The sequence below is a fragment of the Aristolochia californica genome, unplaced genomic scaffold (genome assembly GCF_029961685.1).
Source record: "Aristolochia californica isolate CCGP_79_NKW_82.1479 unplaced genomic scaffold, dmAriCali1.0.hap1 SCAF_1, whole genome shotgun sequence".
Classification (NCBI taxonomy): Eukaryota; Viridiplantae; Streptophyta; class Magnoliopsida; order Piperales; family Aristolochiaceae; genus Aristolochia; species Aristolochia californica.
In genome coordinates, this window is record NW_027181770.1 from 880,790 (window position 1) to 896,112 (window position 15,323).

The window sequence follows — 15,323 nt, forward strand, 5'->3', positions numbered from 1 at the left end:
ATTTATACTACATAAAAATCTAATAAAATATTATATTATATTTATTTAATATATTATTTATTTTTATTACTATATTAAATTAGTGATTTAAGAGTGATAATTAAAATATTGTTAAAGTCAACATTTGATCGAGTATTTTTGTTTAATTATTCTATTTTTATAATTAATTATACTAAGAATTTTAATTTTTTTGGAAATATATTATTAATTTATACTACATAAAAATTTATCTTATGTTATTAATAAAATATTATATTTATTATTTATTATATTCATTATTTTGTTACTATATTAAATTAGTGATTTAAGAGTGGTAATTAAAATCTTGTTAAAGTAAACAATTGATCAAGTATTTTTGTTTAATTATCTTATTTTTATTGTTAATTAAACTAATAATTTTAAATTTTGTGGAAATATATTATTAATTTATACTACGTAAATTAAAGTAATAGTTGATTTAATGTAATATTACGACACGATGTAGTACTTAAGATTTATGAGTGGCATCAAACCCCATCCCACCTTCACATATAATTAGGAGGAAGGGAAATATTTTTTCACTCGACCATATTGATTTGCTTGATTTGCATTAATCTAAAAAATTGAATGTTTAAAAATAAAAAAAATGAAGGTGGATGATCGTTATAAAAATTGTACATGACTTGGAATTGTGTCAAAATCTGCTAAACCAAGTTAGGTTGGTTGGTCCAATTGGTGAAGCAACTAACTCAACCTCATTGACAAGGTGAGGGAATAAGCTTTGCTTGCCCTGCTATTAATGGTAGTGAGGGTAGGGCCTCCTCTACGGCGAGCACATAAAGAGAAAGATGGGGAGGGAGAAGGGGGCACCGCCATCCTATTCCCTTGTTTTGTACCATAATGGAGAAATCATACTCCATTAGTATTGATTTTTAGGGTCAACACAAATTCTAGAGATCTCAATTGAAGGAGAGAATAGAGAGAGAAAGATGGGGAGGGAGAAGGGGGCACCACCATCCTATTCCCGTGTTTTGTACCATAATGGAGAAATCATACTCCATTAGTGTTGATTTTTAAGGTCAACACATAAATTCTTGAGATCTCAACGGAAGGAGAGAATAGAGAAACTCTTACTCTTGGGAGAGAGGAGAGAAAAAATCTAGGGAGAGAACGAAGAGGAAAAGAGAAAGAGGTGTATGGACGAATTTGAGCCCAAAGGAAGAGTCTTGAATGCTCTACCCCAAGCTTTGAGGTCGTATTTATAGTTGTGGGAAAATATTTACAATAACTACAATGCCCTTAGGGATACATGCTTCAAAAAGAAAAAAAAACAAAGATGATATACACCAACTTGCATAATTATAATTTTATATCATCTTTATAAAAGTCATTTTTATTTACTAGTCATGTCACCCCTACACACATGGGTTTCTTTTAACACTCACCTGAAAGATGGTGTTTGTAACTCCACATTGTAAATAATCTTGGTCAAGAAATTTGTGTGCTTGAAAAGAAATTTCAATCTTGTGTGGCTTGAAAAAGAAATTTCTTCTTCTTGTTCACATCTTACTTGTAGTCTTTATTTTGTTATCATCTTTTCTCCCCCTAACTTGGATATTTTAATCACATAAAATTTGATTACCACAACACATGAAATTCTTCATTATTGGTTACCTCTTTCTTGTACTTATTCTTTTACTTCTACCCTCAAGCTAAAGATCTTCTTGTTCTTCACCAAAAGACCCAATTTACACAACATAATGGTGAGAGGAGAAAAATCACTCCTAACCATACAACAAAGCTCCATACACCAGTCAAAACGGTTATAATCTGAAATACACCCAGCTCAATTTCAAATGTAGGAAAACAACCCAATTATAAGACACAACAAAGAGACTACTCATTTTTTAAGGGTAGCTCAAAAACAAATCACCTCTTGGGTGAAAAATAAAAGATTTGACTCAAACTGGATGTTCAACACACTCTTATACTTATAGGTAGTGAGTCTATAAGCATTGCTCTAAAGTGATTTTAACAAACACAAATTGAAGGAAGTACTTTGAAGAATTAATGGTGTGAATAAAAAAATAACAACTCTCATACTTCAAAAGGAAGAAGACACATAATGCAGCTCTTCATAATTCCACGTAAGTAGGAAGCGCTTTTAGGCCATTAATTGGATAAAAAATGTCCAGATTTTCCTCAAGAGGGAGGTAAAAAATAATTTCTCTATAAACATGATGATTAAGGAAACTTAAAAAAAAACTCTAATAAGAAATTTTTGAGATGAACATAAAATGAAAACTTTCTAAAAATAAACTTCTCATATTAGGCAATTATTTTTTTAACACGACCAATTTAGAAATAAAATATTCGAGAGATATTTCTGGAATAAGGGAGATTTAAGACACTTATTTGGAATATAGAATTAGGAAACAAAACTTTCTAAATAAAAAATTTCAGACTTTGTCAAAAAGCAAACTAAACTCATAATGGGAAAGACCTCTCTTCAGGAAATTAATGTAATGTGAGATCAAATAAATAAAAATTTTAATGAAAGAAAGATATTCAAGTTGGTGAAATTTTGACAAAAGTTTGAAAACAAATAAGAAACTGAACCAACATTTGCAACTAAAAAAATGAAGTAAAAAATTTGGATTTACGCATCCAATAGGATACCAACAAAACATTTGATTATTCCAATGTGGATATTTCTCTTTAAAAAAATCAAATTGAGAAACGGTTTATTGGGATAAAAATTAGACTCCCATAACTTTCTTTTGAGGTATAATTCTTAATATAATTTTTTAGTAATGTTTATACAAACCATTCAGGAATTTGAGGTTTTTTGCTGCTACACGAAACTTTTTTGCACTTGACTTTTGTTGCTTCATATGTCAATTTTTCTTTCAATAAAAATTTGATTTCAACGATTATTTTTGAGTTGGAACGTAGACTCAAAGATATTTCCAACAGTGTATAATTTACTATATGAAATTTTGGTGAGAGAGTGAAACATCCAATGAAAAACAATAATTGGGAAAGAAGACTAAAAGAAAAATGAGAATTTTTTTTTTTTTTTCCATGTCAGATATTTTCCCGTTGTGGTACATGTCGATTTCTAGGGCCAACATATAAACTCAAGAGATTCCAAGGGAAAGAGAGAAGAGAGGAACTCTAGCTCTTAGGAGAGAGGAGAGAATAAACCAAGGGAGAGAAAGAGGGAGAAAAGAGAGAGATATATGGACAAAATTGAGCCAAGATGAAGAGATTTTAATGCTTTACCCTATGCTTTGAGGTTGTATTTATAGTCGTAGGAAAATATTTATCATGATTACAATGCCCTTACGATTACATGCTTCAAAAAGAAAAAGACATAAGATTATATATACCGGCTTACATAAATTACAATTTTATGTCATCTTTATGAAGGTTTTCCTTATTTGCTAGTCATACCACCCTTCTCATGTAAGTGTCTTTGACAAATAGAGAGGAAGTGAAACACCACCACCTCCCGAGATTGCAGATTGGTAGATGGTTAACTTTGATTTTTAATTTTACTAAAAATAAGAGCCCATCATTCTAACCTTTGTTCAACCACACCTGGTTACCTCTTTATCATTCTGACCTCCTTGGAGTCCAGATTCTAAGACTTAATCACCTTTTGATTCTAACATTTGATCAACAGGATTTGTCACCTTTTGATTCTAACCTTTGATCAACCGGACTTGCCACCTTTTGAATCTCTGCTAGGTTGGTTTGCATTCATTGTTTCAGTAAAAATTTCGTCCTATAAGAAGAAGGATTTAAATCTCATCGTAAGCTGGTTTTGCCCCTTCGATTTCGAAGCTGAAGATCAGAACAGCTGAGCCCAAAAAAACCCAGCCCGCCTTAAGAGTCATAAAACAACTTGAGAAAGAAGACAAGGGTAATATCGGAAACAAGTATATGCCCTATAGTTAATAACGGACGGCGTAGATCTGAGTTGATGGACGGCATATTCCGCCTCTACCTAAAACCCTCTGGTTCGCCACTTGTATTTGCTATCACGAGCGGTAACTCGCGCCTCCTGAAGGAAAAACCCATTGCATTCCGCTCCGAAGGATGGGTAAGCCTTTTCCTTCTCTGACAATCCTCGCAACCTTTTTCTTCTTCCGAAGCGAATTAATCCTTCGTCGTTTAATGTTGTTTGTTTTTGAGTAGTTTCGTATTCTGCAGATTTGGATTCATGCGTTTAATTTGGTACCAGGGTTTGCATACTTGGTTTTGGATCTATTGTTATTTCTAGGCATTTTCTCTGGGTTCTGTAGGCGATTCATATTTTTTTTCATGCTTTGATTCGATTATGGCATTTTGGTCTGGAGGTGGGGATAACAGTGTCATGCTGTGTTTTTGGCTTCAGGTGCTTACAAGTACGTTTCGGAGCTATGGAGGAAGAAGCAGTCCGATGTGATGCGCTTCTTACAGAGGGTTAGGTGCTGGGAGTACCGTCAGCATCCATCTATTGTTCGCGTCACTCGTCCCACCAGGCCCGACAAGGCCCGGCGTTTGGGTTACAAGGCCAAGCAGGTCTATTGCCTTCCCAACTGGTTCTCAACTTATTTCAGCCTGGCTCTTTCATGTAAATTAGTTATTGTTTTTCATAATGGGTATGTTTCCTTTTCGAACTAGACAGAGCTGTTGAAACTGAAATTCTTATGTATGAGAGGCATGAGGCTAGAGGAAAGATCTTTGAACTGCTGTCTGTTGTAGTTGTTTGAATCATAGTAAATTCATGTAGAGCGAAAGCATTTCTCTCATATGGTTTTGTCTCTTTTGTTTCACATAGGTTCTGATTTGTATTCCCAATTCCTGTCTTTCCTGTTTAGTCGTGGAACAAGTCAGTGTTTGCTCTTTTTGCCGTTCTTTTTGTCTTCAAAAAATGTGTACTTCAACCCTTGGAAATACGTACTTCATGTTCTGTATTACTGTTTTGTCTTTCTCATTATAATTGTAATATATTTTCATTGTTCATTTCTCTAGTTTTAATTTTTTCTATAATATGTATAAATGCTGTCGTGGTTGCTTGTAGTGTTGTTTCTCATGGCTATGTTGTTCTTTTTCAATGAATAAATTTTCTAGGACAATATGAAGTACCTTGAATAATTACTTTTTAATCTATTAAGTCCTTGACTATGCAAGTTTTATGTGTAATTAACTTTGTTGTTCTAGTGTTCATTGATAACACCATATGATTTTAACCTTGTTGTTCTGATAGTTCTATTAACCAATCTGAAACTGTCCACTGAAACAGTCGTGTATTTTACCATGAAGAAGGACATGAAATTGAATGAGACAATGAGTGCTAACCTTTTCATCTCATTTCTAGCTTTTGTTTTTGCATGTGCATCCTGTTGTCTTGTTATGTTCTTGTGGACCGAGAGTATTCTTTTTCTGCTGTTGCATATACTTCTCCTTTCAACAATAGCCACTTTCTATTTCAGTTTCTATTTCAGCTATATATGCTTGCTTGCATTTGTTATTTTGTACTGCCTTCTGCTTCTACTTTCAAGCAATTTTCAAGGGCTAAAATTGGGTTTTGCCTAACTGTTATTTATTTGATTTAAGATTGTTGAGGGTAGTGTTCTGGAGTTGTCTTTTTTTTGTTGTGCATCTAGTACTTTGCACTTAGTGGACATTATTCAGCCTGGCTTGATCATGTTGTTGTATAATCCTTAAGAGCAGATATCTACTGTTATTTTTTTTAGTTGCTTATAGTAAAATTGCTATTTAGATAAGTTATTAGAATTACATGCTATCACTTGTGTTTCATCTCTGGTTCATGTGACTGCAATTTCTGTTCATGATTTTTTTATCAGTGTGCTGCATCCATTCATTGCTCAAATCTCCCAGATTCTGTTTTTTGAATTTTTAATTTGTGGTGTTGCTCATGAGGTACTATTTCTAACATTAAACTTCTTATCTTTCATAATTTGATATCGTGCTGATTTATTCTTCAGGGATTTGTGATCTATCGTGTCCGTGTCAGACGTGGTGGTCGTAAGAGGCCAGTGCCAAAGGGTATTGTGTATGGGAAACCCACTAACCAGGGTATCACCCAGCTCAAATTCCAGAGGAACAAGCGTTCAGTTGCTGAGGAGAGAGCTGGACGGAAATTGGGTGGCCTCAAGGTCCTCAACTCTTACTGGGTCAATGAGGTAGCGAGACTCTCTGTGCTGTAACGTTGTTTTCGTTTTGTTGGTTTGTCCTGGTTTCTTTTCTGAGATTTGTTCTCTCTTTGCAGGATTCTACTTACAAGTACTTTGAGGTCATCCTCGTCGATGGTGCTCACAATGCCATCCGCAATGATCCTAGGATCAACTGGATTTGCAATCCTGTACACAAGCACAGGGAACTGAGGGGTCTCACATCTGCAGGTAAGAAGTATCGTGGCCTCAGAGGGAAGGGGCACTTGCACCACAAGGCCCGTCCATCTCGAAGAGCGACTTGGAAGAGGAACCAAACCCTTTCCCTTCGTCGTTATCGTTAGAGTGGTTGTTGTTTGTGTTTTGTCAAGTGGTGATAAGTTAGAGAGTAATGGATGTTGTTTTCTGGAAATACTTAAGACTATTGCATGTAATGGGTTAAGATTTTTGGATTCAATGTTTTGTTCTCATCGTTGAGCATCGTTTTACCATAACTCGAAAAGGTCTTTTAAGTTTTAAATGTTGTTTGAGAATTATTAGATCTACTGATAACAACAATTCCATTTGGTAATCGCATGTCATGTATTCTTCTAAATTGTGTGAGTTGGTTTATAATTATTAGTTGATGTCTTACAGTATTAATCTCAAGGTCACCATAGGGTAGATTAGGAAGGATGACCCATGTACGATGAGACATTTGGACTGACTTCCAGGAGTTCAAGAGAAACTTGTGTGAAGTTCCACGCTTGTTCAATTGCAGCTCAATGTCATATTGACCAAAGCACAACAATTCTAGCTATTGAGGGTGTTGTGCCTTGTTAGGGATTCACCACCTACTTAATGGAACTAGAAAATTCCAACTTTAATCAAAGGGTGTGGAAGCAAACACAACCGTATGCTATCAGTTTTGAGTATGGTTTATTTGAGTGGAGAGCAGTTGAAAATGGAAGCCCATAGGATATTTGATGATTCTTAGGATTTCTGAAAGTTGATTACCATTTTAAGATGAGGAATAACTCCATTTCTCCAGCTGAAACAGTTTCACTGGCTCCTATGTATTCTCTCCTATTTACAGCTGAATTGCTGAAAAATCTCTTCAATAATGTCTCACACCATTGCGCAAATGATGATTCTAGTCATTCCCGTATTATTTTCAATGGTTTTCCCCATTTCATCAGTCGTCATCGTCGTTATCAGGAGCCGCTTTAATGTCGATGCTATCTCGTGGACATAATCCGCTCCTTCCATCAGAGACGACCTTTTGATCAACTGATGAAGGTCACTCAGATCTTCGCAGAGATGCAGAGCACTGGAGACGAGACGAGCTAGCTGACATGAACTTGGCGCAGAAAATTAATACATGAAATTGAGTCCTCTTCTCGCGCGCATGGCTCTCTTTGTTCGGTTCACGTACTTCACCGCACCAGGTTAGCTTCCTTCCCGTGCCATCCACTGGAGTTGTCCAAGAATTTCGTTGTTTGTATGCTAGTTGATCATGTAATCGCTATATAATTGTTTTCACAACTTAGAAATAATGTTCGTCAGTTGGATGTTGCTTCTGAATTCTGCTCTTATTCGTCGCTTAAGCCAACTAACTGTCATTCTAATTTTAACATAAATAAACTATCTATCAAATAACTAATTTGCAAACAACGACATGAAGAGGAAAACAAAGATTACTGATAACAACAGAACTCTCAAATCTTCTACTGACAAGGGCTCCTGATCAACTTTTCTGCTCTTCCGTGATCTTTTCTTCATAAGAGGAAATGGGGTAGCGAAGCGAACGCCTGGATCTCTCATGCTCACCTCACTTCCCACCACGATGGAATTATTCACGCCTTGAACGTTACTGTTGACATGGATATTAACACAACAGCAATGGCTCGACTGGAGATCGAGGACGCTGGGGTGGACGGTCATGGAGGACCCGGCACTGGTTCCATCAAAAGTAACGCGGTTATTGGCGACGGTGACTGAAGGATTACCTTCGAGGGATCGGAGATGATCGCTCAACTTGTCGAAGAGACCCGCAATGTCTTCTTCAGCATTCATCCCTGAAAATACCTCCTCGTACTCTCCTTCTTTGAAGATGAATTCCACCCTGATCGCTATGTCGTATATGAGCTCGAAAGGCCTTGAGAGTTGAGACCGTTCCCTGAGTCCCAAGGAAAGCTCCATGCTGAAGATTGCTTTATCTCCAGCCCTTTCAACCGGAATCAACCTTTGCTTCGGCAATTAGTTCACCTTTTGCAGCAGAATGAAGGCCCCATTGCTCTTTCACAAAGGCAATCATTGAGTCATTTCCTCCTCCCCCTCCCCCTCCCTTTCATCGGAAAGTAATTTTGTTTGCTTTTTTACTAAAAACACATGAGGTCTTCCTTAAGTATTTTTTTACTGTTTCTATCTAAGCTGTAATGTCAGGGCTCCATTTCAATTAGATGCATATTCCATCACTTCTCTTTTTTCCTTCTATATTTCATTCATTATGCAATTTAAACTGGAAGCACTGCAGATTTTGATTATCAGTTTTCTTACTGGAATTATAATAAATATTGAGAATGAAATGAGTTGAAGTGAGTTTCGTTCAGTAAAAGGGTTTATTCATCGTATACAAAGTCTTGAACCAGCACAAAATTCAGTTTTATTCGTTTTATTTTTGTACGATGTAGCTTTTTTTATTCTTGATAGAGTGCAATACCAATTACTTTTATGTTTTGGTTTATGAACTGTGGACATTCTTTCACGAATCACTGTTTTACATTTCAAAGGCTATTTTGCAGGTTTTCTCTTTGCAGGCGATTTTTGTATGGCCGCCTCTGTGGATTTTTTGGCTTTCTTTTGAGCTTAGGCCGAGGTCCGTTCGTCGACGAGGAAGAGACAAACTTCCCTTTTCCCTAAATCACTTCCGGACTTTCGTCCTTCAATTGAAATAATTGTCTGAAGTAATTGTGAGACCAGGAGATAATTTATGCCCTGTTTCATACAACTGTTTAATTCCTCTCTGGAGTCTGCTTATGTAGTGATTGTCGGTCTTATTAAATTGAAATTTCTTTTGATAGTGCACAATGGCCTCTTGATTTTGAGCTTCAGCTGTCCATGATCTGTATTACTATGTCAAAAGTTTTGAGGTATTCTTTCTTTCAATTCAAACTGATAAGCAAGTGTATTATGATTGGTATTGTTATGTTCTTCCACCTGATTTTCACCTCTTATGCCAGCTCTGCTACAGGAACCTCCTACAATCTCCCTAACAGCTATACTCAGAGCTCGTGGCTGTTCAATTTAGGCTCCCATGTCTCATTTCAACCTTTTTTATCTAATATACAATTTTGCTCTTGTCTATAAAATGTTTACAGAGGAATACTCAATTTAAATAGCCATATTTAGATAATGACTATATTAATATTTTACCTATCCTTGAGTGCCTATGTTAGTTTCGCTTACAGTGAAATCAATTTATCAACTACAAGTCTAGATCTTAAATATTAGGCAACAGTTAAGAATACAACATCTAACATCTAAGATGATCTCATAAAAGAAATGTAATTCATACCTTTTCATCACAAAAAACAGAACAAACAAAAACAGTAAGAATGGCAACGAAATCTGACTCAACCATACCAAAGGCATACAAAATTCGCGCAAGAACACTCGTTAAAATTTCAGATGCCTAAAAACTTAAAAAAAAAAAAAAAACACAAAACAAAAGAAAAACTGCCCTTCCTATTAATTAAAGGTGAATAAGAAAAACATACGGCAAAACAAACCCATTAAAGGTTTTAGAGCCATGCTTCCCCATTTTTCCCTGAAATTGAATGTTTAGATATCCACAGTAAACATAGAGCAGGTAAGGGAGTAAGGCCATACGACAAGCACAAAACAGAAAAGGTATAGATCATCATTTGTTACGATCTTTCTAAATATTGTTATTGACAATCTCCAGAGTTGTGTCATATATTAAACTAGGATTTGTCCAAAACGGTAACACCATAAAATATTCTTAGAAAAGAATTTCCACCCAAAGAAAGAAACCCTGCCAAAAAGAAGAGGTACAGACACATTCCAGCAAGAAAGATAGACAATGAAGCAAGCATACCAGAATCTGCACATAAAACCAAACCATTTCATCATTACATCTACATATCTTTTTACAGGTTACCTCCTTACACTGACCTGTCGATACAGTAGATTTACATCAGGTTGAGAGGGTGTACAGTGGTTCTCACAAAACTCACAAAAAAGCCTTGTCTAATGTACCTTTCACCAACTGAAGGACTCGCTTTCAAACCACCGGCATTTAACTTTTTAGTAGTTTGCATATAACTTTTGATAACAGGGCCTCAAATGTGGTCATACCCACTCCATAAAAATCTTCTCTCCTCTCATCTTTGGGCAACCATCCTCATAAAACTTGCCTCAAGTCCTGATAGGCAGTAGGAAACAGACATTTTTAGTATAATAAATACAGGATAAAAATACCAAATCATTATCAGTTTCAGAAAGCAACATGAAGGAAAGAAGAAAACAAAAAAAGAAAAAGACATAAGGGATCAAAGAATCGGATGTTCACACAAGCCACAGAATAATTTGCAATTTTTCTAGTGGTAACTCAGAAGATGGAGAGCACCTCTGGAACTGGCATCAGCAAATCAGACATCATCATTCACACATGCAGAAAAATGAAAAGTATATCCCATCAGTTTTTGGACAGACCATATATAATGTTGGTAAATTAAAAAGAAAGTAGCTCATATATGTTCTTTTTTTGAATTTTGTTCAAATTTGGACACTGGCTATCTTCTTCACTAGGTAATCTCATCAACACTGTGTAACAAAGATAAGGATGTATCTATATATGTGAATTAGGTGCACCCATTATCAAATTAGCCATACTAATGCCTTTTCTGTTTCAATTAAAAAATTCCCCATTCATGCATAAATAGGGTGATTAACTTTCTGTAAGTAATCTGATTTCCAACTTAGAATGATTAATGTGTTTTAGACACTTCCTTTACAAAGTTCACCTTCTCTCCCTAGCATCTCTTGTGCACTAACAGGACTCCCATAAAAGAGTATAGAAGGATGTTGGTACACTACATACAATGTTTTGAACCACTCGACTAACTGAAAGATGAAAATATCTAGTGTGCCTTAGTACTGAGAGGAGAAAGATAATAAAACAGACGAATGCACTAGTTAAATAACTCAAGAGGGCTCAACAAGAAATTATAAATGCAGCATTTCAGAAGAAAAAATAATTAGTACTGCACCATCTAAAATGGAATCTATGGCCTCAAAACTGTGACTGTGACTGTGACAATGAACATACCAGGAAAACAGTAGAAGATGAGTCTTTGGACCTACTGCCAATCATGGTAAATACATTATCCAATGTTTTATGCCATGACATAGAAATAGTTTCCACCTTCTATGATTGTATCAATAATTTGGAAGATGACAGTAAAGAGGCCCTGAGATATGTGGAACAGCAAAGAGATGCCATGATCTACCACACTTTGAATTGACAATGCCCAAGAACCAATTCCGGAACGGAAATATTAAAAAAATTAAATGAAAAGAAATAGACAACTTAATCAAATCAAATAACATTGATACACTTACAGCAATCACCCGATACTGAGTAAATATTACTTTCACTAATGACTTGAGAGTATGTGTTCCTCCAAATAGGTCTAGCCAGGTGAGTGCAGTAGAATTGCCCAACATCAAATGTTCAAGGAAAGTTTAAACGCAGCCATGGGCTTTATGGAAGCATAAGCAAAGTCCTACATAAATACTGTAATCTACTTGATTTTTAAAATCTAATCTAACTTTTAAGCAAATAAAAACTAAACTATATTAAAGAGTTTACAAAACATGATTTAGTACTCAACCAAGTCAGAGAAAAACAAACTAAAACAATCAATAATTATACAGAGCTTCAGATTATAAAATAAGTTACGGTACAATGTAATCATTAAAACTCATGTTTACTTCCTGAATACACCACAGACTGAAGAAAGTTCCTCCAACTAGTATTTAGCTTCTGGTTTCAAACCCAGGAAAAACAGGGCTGTGTCTGGTAGGTGACAGCCAATCTAAGACCTCTGTCACATCTTGCAACATAAATGAAAGATTATGCACAATGAGAACGATGATGAGTAGACCAAAAAAAGATGATAAGAGAAGGACACTACAGCCTCAAAAATGTGTGCGTATGAATAAATGAGTAGTTGCCTACATTTAGAATATGCACCAAAGGGTCATTCAGGCATCTAGTTTAAGGGAAGACTATTGAGTTACAGAGCAACAGGACACAAGGTCCCATGCTTCCTTAGTTATCATCCAAAGAAAGCAATGACAGTACCATATTACCAACTACAGTAACAAAAGACACGTAATTTCATAAACATTAGCTGTACCATGACATATACTAAAGCCGTCAATAAACATGTCCACCTTAAAGGCTAAAATCTATGATTGCTGTAAGAAGGACAATAAGTCTTAACAACAAAGTATCTTAAACATAGAAAATGGTTATCTCAAAGCAAATGTTCAAGCAGCTCAAGAGAACCCAGGACCATCTTCATACACAATTCAAATGAAGTAAAACAGATTTGAGTATTACCAAAGTTAGACAGTAGGTGGGCAAAACTGACAACCACGGTCAATATCCTTGAAACCGCAGGAATTCAAAATGTCTGTCTCCTCTTTTTACTTACAGTCTATGGCAAGAGGTTCCCCACTCCATTCAGTCGTCACACCATAATCAACACTAAGTTCCCTTAAAGGCGGAATATTCTCCATAGAAAAAAGCATAAGATGGGGATACATGACATTACAATGATCATACAATACAACCTGCACCATCACATTTGGAGTGCAACTATGGCTGACATAGCATGCCACGTTCCTCAGTCTCGAAACATCTAAAGCAAAATCCAATGGGGGTAGAGAAGGGAAACCTGGCTGCACACAACCAGGAAAAATATGGGATATATCTCCCCACTCCATCCATCTGTGAGGAAACCTACTGGGATGAATCAAAGCGTCCCCATTCATTGAAATAACTGCAGCTAGTTGTCGAGTAAGGACAATCCCTGTATATTCACAAATAAATTCACCAGCCCGAATCAAGTCCAAAGACCTGACTCCCCATCCTGTCTCTTTTGATCTAAATATTTCCAAACTGCTCTTCAATCCCCTCTGAGTGACACGGTTCGGACAACTAGGAGGACACTGGCAGGAGGAACCGCACTCATAGATGACAGGCTTCCCTCTAAAAAGGATTCCATTACCATCATAAACCAACTCACCCCCGTTTCTATCTATACAGTGACAACCAATGGAACAACTCGAAGTACAAGTACACCCAAGGCATCCGCCAGTAAAACCAAGTGAAGTGTATACTGGATTCACTGCATATTGGTAGAACAAAGGCCCACTGTCAGAATCCACATCATTAAACAAATAAACTGGTAATTTTTCTTTTCCCTGAGAAATATCAAGACTTATGTAACCTTTAGGTCTTGCCACCATAGGTCTAAGCTTCAACTCGGCTGCGAACTTGAAAATCACCGTCCCCATTTCAGGCTGCCCGGGCAATCTCAATAGCTTATATTTGTATACACCAAAACCGGATTTTCCAACATCAAACCAGTGGTCAACGATTTGATAAAGACCGTCATATATATAAACCTTACCAGTTGGGCTACGGTCGGATTTTATTCCTCGAATTACCCTTACCTCGATCCCATGATACCGACTTCGTTCCAACGCCAGATTCCCTCCTTCGAGTTTCTGATTGACACAATGCCTCATAACATGCCGTTCTTTGCCCCCGTGACCTGTGTAAATGAGTACTTCTCCGGCGTCTTCATCATCCTCATAGCCACCTGAAACTATAATGCTCGTCGCAATCGGCTCTCTGTTCGGGCTCCGAGCTGCGCCCACGTAATCTATTCCCGCCTGAACCTGACCATGCAATCCAATGACACACATTTCCATTCGGAAAAAGAACTGATCCCCAACATAAATCCCAGGAATTGCTCCAACAATTCGTTTGTCCCTGTTAAGCCACATTCCTCGCGGCAGCATTGCATTGGCGGCTTTCATGTCGGCTCTTTTCCGAGCACCCGGGTGAAGACCCAGAGCTTCCCCCGTCCCCCCGCGCTCTTCTTCTCGAATCAAAAAAATTCGAAGAGACTCGTACAGAAGCCTAGTCTTTCTAACTAACTCTCTAAAGTATCGCTCTTCGGGGAGACTGAGACCCGTCGCCCTAACCATTTCGGCCGACCGCATCTGCTTATGCTTAGCGGGCACTATCATGGATATGGCATTCTGCTCTGGAAGCGGAACGATTGACAATGAATTGGGCTCGACGACTGCCATATCCTTGTACCTGGACATTTGTCGGGCGAATGCAGAGTGGAACATCTGCGATATTCGGAGGAACTCCGCGTAGACGTCGGATTCATCGACTGGTGAGATCGACGAAATATCTTGAACGGAATCCTCATTCGTGTTAGGATTCACTGGAAGCGGGAGTTCCACCGGTTCTGTTTTGGGCTCAATTTTAGGGGAAATGAGGATCGAAGGTGGATTCGGCAGGAGATTCAGGTCTTGAAACGGGATCATCGCATCCATCAGCGGTAAGACGTAGAGCTCCTACATTCTAGGGCAAAAAGGATTGCAACATCTTCCCGGATTTTGCCCTCGCGTTTGTCCAGTGAGTTTTGAACTTGTAGTGTATGTTAGGAGAATGGCAAAGCTCTCAGCGGACAAGCTGCGGTCCAAAATCTGTTGGTGCATGACACGTAACTAACGAGGCGTGTGTCGAACTCTCCGGGGAGCCCGTGTGGTTCCTTTCGGTGTCAGTAGGGCTCCCCAGCCCTCTTGATCTACGCAATGGATTGCCTTTTATGGCAAACCGTATCAGGAGGACAAGTGACTCCCAGATTCGTGCCTATTCGGACATCCTGGTCCTAACCTTCTGATTTCTCTTTAGTAACTGCCCTAAAAGACTGAAAGCGCAGCGTCACTTCCCGGTCGGCTGCTGTCTTACGCCGGAAGTGGGATCTGGTGAACGTGAAATTTCTGCGACTTCGATTTTAGGGTAGGCTAGATAATCCGTTAGCTTAACAGATTAAATCGATC

General features: G+C 37.4%; 2 protein-coding genes across 3 annotated transcripts; one reads left to right on the forward strand and one right to left on the reverse strand.

The window, feature by feature from the left end:
• The first annotated feature begins 3,986 nt into the window (after positions 1-3,986).
• On the forward strand, positions 3,987-6,735 carry LOC137955033 (large ribosomal subunit protein eL15). The gene is made up of 4 exons (XM_068801914.1): positions 3,987-4,087; positions 4,382-4,548; positions 5,979-6,176; positions 6,263-6,735. The coding sequence occupies exons 1-4, from the start codon at positions 4,084-4,086 to the stop codon at positions 6,506-6,508; spliced, it is 615 nt and encodes a 204-aa protein (XP_068658015.1). The 5' UTR covers positions 3,987-4,083; the 3' UTR covers positions 6,509-6,735.
• Positions 6,736-10,270: 3,535 nt separating this feature from the next.
• On the reverse strand, positions 10,271-15,260 carry LOC137958838 (histone-lysine N-methyltransferase family member SUVH9-like). Of its 2 annotated transcripts, XM_068806132.1 has the most exons (3): positions 13,688-15,260; positions 12,796-13,585; positions 10,271-10,590 (listed from the first exon to the last, which is right to left on the reverse strand). In XM_068806132.1, the coding sequence occupies exons 1-2, from the start codon at positions 14,811-14,813 to the stop codon at positions 12,882-12,884; spliced, it is 1,830 nt and encodes a 609-aa protein (XP_068662233.1). In that variant the 5' UTR covers positions 14,814-15,260; the 3' UTR covers positions 10,271-10,590; positions 12,796-12,881. The 2 variants fall into 2 exon arrangements, with proteins under 2 accessions (XP_068662233.1, XP_068662153.1); XM_068806052.1 differs by having other exon boundaries at positions 12,796-15,260.
• Between the last annotated feature and the right edge of the window lie 63 nt (positions 15,261-15,323).

Coding starts and splice junctions, on each gene's coding strand:
- LOC137955033 (XM_068801914.1), top strand. Junction 4,549..5,978: donor TGGGTTACAAGGCCAAGCAG/GTCTATTGCCTT, acceptor TTTATTCTTCAG/GGATTTGTGATCTATCGTGT. Junction 6,177..6,262: donor ACTCTTACTGGGTCAATGAG/GTAGCGAGACTC, acceptor CTCTCTTTGCAG/GATTCTACTTACAAGTACTT.
- LOC137958838 (XM_068806052.1), bottom strand. CDS start 14,813: ATGGATGCGATGATCCCGTTTCAAGACCTGAATCTCCTGCCGAATCCA.